The following is a 4,957-nucleotide window of genomic DNA, read 5'->3' on the forward strand; positions in this document are numbered from 1 at the left end:
GTTTTATGGGTGACTGTTAACATCTCTCCTTTCAGACCAGAACCAAACATTTGGACCTGATGGTTCTGGTTCTGGTTTTTATTGACCAAAAGTAAAAATCTTGAATATCTTAAAAATATAAATAAATTTTCCGTCTTGTTTTTTTTTTTCTTAGCTTCCTCTCAGCCAATGAACAGCGTCGGCTCCATGGGAGGCCCCGCCCCCTCGTCCCGTATGTTCCCTCAGAACCAGGGCATGATGGGTATGAACATGGGTCAGGGGGGTGTGGCCGGAGGCGGCGTGGTGCCGCCCCCCGCCGTGAGCCAAGCTGACATCAGTCTGCCGTCATGCAGCGGGGGCGGGGCAGGGGGAGGGGACGGCGGCGGCGGCGTGGACAGCCTCTACAACAACATGAACCTTCACCCCGCCCACCCGCAGCGCCAGGCTCTGGGAGCGATGAGCGCCCCCTACAGGCAGAGCGTCCTGCCCCCGCAGCACCTGAAGCCCCAGGCCAGCGCCGCCCTGCTGAAGCAGCAGCAGCTCSCCGCCGCCGCCCGCCTGCCCAACGCCATCCAGGCAAACATGGCGTCCAGCATGAACCGGTCCATGCAGACGAGTCAGAGCGCCGCCTGGCAGCAGCAGCTGGCCAATCAGACGCCTGCAGGGAGCGCCCTRAACAACCCCTCCAACCCCTTCCACCTGCAGCAGCCACGCATCCCCAAGATGCAGTCTGGCTCCGCCCCCTTCAACGCCGGCKCACGTCCGATAGCAGCTCTGAGCGCCGGGCAGCAGATGATGCAGACGAACATGGCCGCYGCCCAGCAGAGGGCTCCGCCCACCCCTCAGAGCATGGGCCAGCAGCAGGCCAATCAGAACCTGCCGGACCTGTCGGCGTTCGGCCCGCCGCAGGCCAACGGCCACCAGGGGCTGCAGTGTAACCAAGGTTACCAGGTGAGCAGGGCGGCCAGTCAGCAGCAGCTTTCCTTCGGCTACAACGTGGCGTCGGGCAGCTTCGCCGCCGAGAGCGAGCTGGTGGACTCTCTGCTGAAGGGCCAGAGCACGCAGGAGTGGATGGCCGACCTGGACGAGCTGCTCGCCAGCCACCCGTAGATTTACCACCCTGCCGACAACAACCGGAGCGTTTCACCGGAGCTCCGGTGAAATCACGAGTCACCTGACCCACAAACACTCCTGGTGAAACGGATCTGAGAGGCAGAAAAATCCTTTAGCAATTAAAAAAAAAAGGTCAAAGTTCACTTTGAATTTATCTAAATTCACTTTATTTAATTTTATTTAATTTTATTTTCTGTTTCTAAATCTACAAAGAAAAATCAAACATTTTAAGTTTTGTCCTCGTGGCTCATATTTTAAATAACTTTTTACGTTTTAAACTTTTAAAACTCGTTTCATTATTCTGAAAATAAATGTTTATTATTTTCTGTTAAGTTGAACTAATTTAAAGTTTCTGTGACTTTAATATTCTTCAAATACAAAACATCAAATAAAACATCTTTTATATTTAAGAAAGTTGGAATAATACACACGATTTAACCCATTTTGTCTCATAACTGTTATATTTTCTGTTGAACTTGGCTCAGCCAAAGTGAAACAGGAAGTGACATCAAAGGGGAACTCTTAACAAATAAAACTCTGGTCTTTGTTTATTAAACAATATTATTTGAACTCTGACTTCATCTCTGATAGTGATTAAAATAATCTTAAACATCAGATTCTTCTCTACAGTCTGTTAGCTGTTAGCAAAGCTCTGTTCACAGTCAAACACTCCCCTGTGACATCACTTCCTGTTACTTCACAGGCAAATATCTCAACAACTGTTCATCTCAGCGACATGAAATTTATTTTGTAATATTTTATCAATGTCCTCTTTCTAAAAATGTGTTCATACTTATTACTAAARTWTGATGTCACAGACCCTTTAAATTCTTCACATTTCAAACTTGTTTCTGCGTCACCAGTTGGAAGGATCTGGTTCTGATCCGGTTCTGTTTCACCAGGAGTGTGACTCTGTGCTCAGAGCTGAGGTGTGAAAAGGATCCGTTAAAGAACGAGTCGCRCTAAGACTACTACTGAACCACTGTACCCGCCCCACAGCGCCACCCGGAGGCCGGAGGCCGAGCCGGGTCCAAAAACTGCGAACRTTTCATCTCCTTATCGAGCAAAACATCTCCGCTCGATTTTCATACTGGAGGGAAGTTTATGGAAACCAGACAAACATGTGGAACAATAACTGGTTGTGTTTATTCAAACCAGGTTATTTTTAGTGTGTAGTTTCATTTGTGTGGAGCTGAAGCTGCTCGGACTCTACTCCACCCTCAGACACTTTATTTTAGCTCTTTATTAACTTTGAGTCTAAAAATGTTAAATATTTAACCATTTAAAATGTTCTAGTTTAGTTATAAGAATAAAAGACGATTCCTTCAAAATAAAAGCTTTTTATATAATACTTAAAATGTAATATTTGGTTCAAATTTAAATAGGATTTAGAAACTGAACTGATGATCGTCTCAGGAACTGAACTAATATTTTAAAACTACTTTTAGATGTTTTTACCTGAGAGGATAAAAACTGTTTCCTGTGAAATAAAGTCTCGTTTTCAGAGTTTCCCTCCGGTTCTGAAGATGATAAATGTTCAACTCGGATCAGTCCGGTTCTGACTTGATGAGTTTATTTGTTGTTTTGTGGAGTTTCTGACGGTTTCTCTGGGGTTCATGTTTTGTACATGTATAAATATATTTTTTTTATGTAAACCTTTCCTAATGACCTGCAGAAGATAGAAGTTATTTTTATATATTGCAGCGGATTTTTGTAAGTATTTTATACTTTTGATATGGTTCTCTGTAAAACAAGAGTATTATGTAAATATAGTTCTATTAGAAACAAGCTGCTTCTCTTGTTTTATTCATCTCAAACTTTTTAAAAATAAAAAGTGAAATAAAAAGTCAAACTGGAGAAAGAAGCTGAGGAACAGGTAAGTTTTTCTTTTCGTGCTTTTATTCTTTAAATATTTAAACTTTAAACATGCAGCAGTTTGATCAAAACGTTTGACTTTAAATTTAAAACTGTTGTCTGAACATTTCACCTGCTCTGTTTGGATCAGGGTTCTGGACTTGGTTCTGCACCTGACCCGATACTGAACACCTGAAGACTCCACCTGGACCTGTGCTATCATCAGAACCTCTGCAGGACCGGTTCTGTCGGACCGACCAGTTTTTAACGAGCGAAACAGGAAACATTTCGACTCAGAGCTTCGTTTGGCTGACAGCAGGTGTGTGTTTAGGCTCCGCCCCCTGCAGGTAAGCTCRGCCCCAGCTTCCTTCTTGTTGCCAGTCGGTGCCACCTGTGGTTCTGCAGAGATGGAGGAGGCAGTGGTCGGGCTCGGCGCCGTCACGGTGCTGGGCGTCCTGGAACAAGGTAGGAGCGGTGCATGCTGGGAGGTGGTGGTTCTGGTTCTGTTGGACCTGTTGTCTCTTTAGCTCTGAAACATTTTCTTTGTTTATGAATCTAATTTGCATTTTTTTTTCCGCCTCACTGTGAACTTTAGTCTTAAAGCAACAGATTTGCTCAGTTTTAACGTTTGATCAGGTTTAAATAAAAACTAGAACCTGTTTCTGTCTGCAGTTTATTTCTCCCTGCAGGTCATCTATGCCAGGAGGAAGTACTCGGTTTCCCCGCCCAGCACCAACGGACCGCCGGAGTTTGAGCGGATCTTCAGAGCTCAGTCAGTCTCTGGTTTCATGTCGTTTGTAGGAAAATGAGTCTGTTGATTGTGACAGTCTGGAGCTTGGTTACCTGTCTGACTTTATCCTGCTTGTAGCAAAGTGTTACAGAGTGTGTGTTAGGGATGACTCTCAGCCACTGCCACACCACTGTTAGCCTGATGCTGTTCTAACTGGTCCTTGTTGTGATTTAAAACATGTATTTACTGCGTCATGTCCTGAACCGGTTCTGTCCAGAGTCAACTGTTCAGAGTATTTCCCCATCTTCATCATCGTGCTGTGGACAGCCGGAGTCTTCTTCAGCCAAGGTGAGTCCTCAGGTCCAACGAGTCGTTGGCACTAGTCTCACAAGTTTCACTGCAGCCGTGTGTGTGTGTGTGCGTGTGCGTGTGCGTGTGTGTGTGTGTGTGCTGCAGCTGTGTCCAGCTGCTGCGGCCTGCTGTATTTATACGGACGCCTGTGTTACTTCAGGGGATACTCTGAGTCTGCACACGGACGGTAAGAACCTCAACAAAAGGTCAAAGAAATAAAAGTTTAAATGTAAATTAAAGAAGATGAGTTGATGAAACTGAAGAGATGTTTACCCAGAATGCACTGCAGCAAACAGCTCCCAGCAGCTGATGGTTTGGGTCGGTTCTGGTCTCGGTGCAGCTCTTTCAGCTCTTTTGTTTGTTTTGTCGTCTCTTGCAGTTTGGTGCCGCTCTACTTCAGCGCTAAGGTTCTGTGGGTTCTGATCGGGTTCTCCTCTGTTGGTGTTCTCCTCACGTTCTGTCGAGTTTACCTGAACCTGGACCTGCTGCAGGAACTCGGCTTCTTCTGATCCTGACGAGGAGGAGGAGCAGTGATGAAGATGATGGTGCTCTGCAGACACACTGAAGTCTGACCATTAAATATTAATAAAGTAAAAATTTGTCTTTTGAACATTTAGTTTTATTTCTTTAAATAAACTCAAGTGACACAGAGACAAACATGAAAACTTGTTTTTATTTATTTATCTTTAATTATTTGAAGGAAAAATTAGGAAATCTACCTTATGAATAATTTATTTTACAGACTTATATTTTAACAGATCAGGTTTATTTTGAGTTTTTTCTCTCTGAGCTCCAAACTGTGGAGTGAAAATCAGGTTTCAGCAGCAGGAGGCAGCATTTCCTTTATTTGTTTACCAACAACCAGGAAACAGTAGAGAAAACAAACAAGCTGTATATATGTATGTATGTGTGTGTGTGTGTGTGTGTGTG

The 4,957-nt window shown here is 44.5% G+C and overlaps 2 protein-coding genes across 4 annotated transcripts in view; both read left to right on the forward strand.

The window, feature by feature from the left end:
- maml1 (mastermind-like transcriptional coactivator 1) overlaps positions 1–3,183 on the forward strand; it is a 17,149-nt gene extending 13,966 nt beyond the window's left edge. For 2 of the 3 annotated variants that reach the window (XM_014025883.1, XM_014025884.1), the window contains exon 6: positions 155–1,225. In XM_014025883.1, the coding sequence (XP_013881337.1) occupies positions 155–1,089 (935 nt within the window). In that variant the 3' untranslated portion in view covers positions 1,090–1,225. Of the gene's footprint in view, positions 1–154; positions 1,226–3,097 lie in introns of those variants that run through there. The other variant, XM_014025885.1, reaches the window with a different exon arrangement.
- A 155-nt stretch (positions 3,184–3,338) lies between these two features.
- ltc4s (leukotriene C4 synthase) lies at positions 3,339–4,637 on the forward strand. Its single transcript, XM_014025886.1, has 5 exons — positions 3,339–3,411; positions 3,619–3,718; positions 3,954–4,024; positions 4,133–4,214; positions 4,407–4,637. Exons 1-5 carry the CDS (start codon positions 3,354–3,356, stop codon positions 4,534–4,536), a joined length of 441 nt encoding a protein of 146 aa, XP_013881340.1. The 5' UTR covers positions 3,339–3,353; the 3' UTR covers positions 4,537–4,637.
- Positions 4,638–4,957: the final 320 nt, after the last annotated feature.

Source organism: Austrofundulus limnaeus, unplaced genomic scaffold (assembly GCF_001266775.1).
Source record: "Austrofundulus limnaeus strain Quisiro unplaced genomic scaffold, Austrofundulus_limnaeus-1.0 Scaffold506, whole genome shotgun sequence".
NCBI lineage: Eukaryota > Metazoa > Chordata > Actinopteri > Cyprinodontiformes > Rivulidae > Austrofundulus > Austrofundulus limnaeus.

What these genes read in the sequence shown, in the direction of transcription:
- ltc4s (XM_014025886.1), top strand. Translation starts at nt 3,354, where the DNA reads ATGGAGGAGGCAGTGGTCGGGCTCGGCGCCGTCACGGTGCTGGGCGTC. An exon ending in CGGAGTCTTCTTCAGCCAAG is followed by an intron (nt 4,025 to 4,132) that starts GTGAGTCCTCAG and finishes TGTGTGCTGCAG; the next exon opens with CTGTGTCCAGCTGCTGCGGC. An exon ending in TCTGAGTCTGCACACGGACG is followed by an intron (nt 4,215 to 4,406) that starts GTAAGAACCTCA and finishes CGTCTCTTGCAG; the next exon opens with TTTGGTGCCGCTCTACTTCA.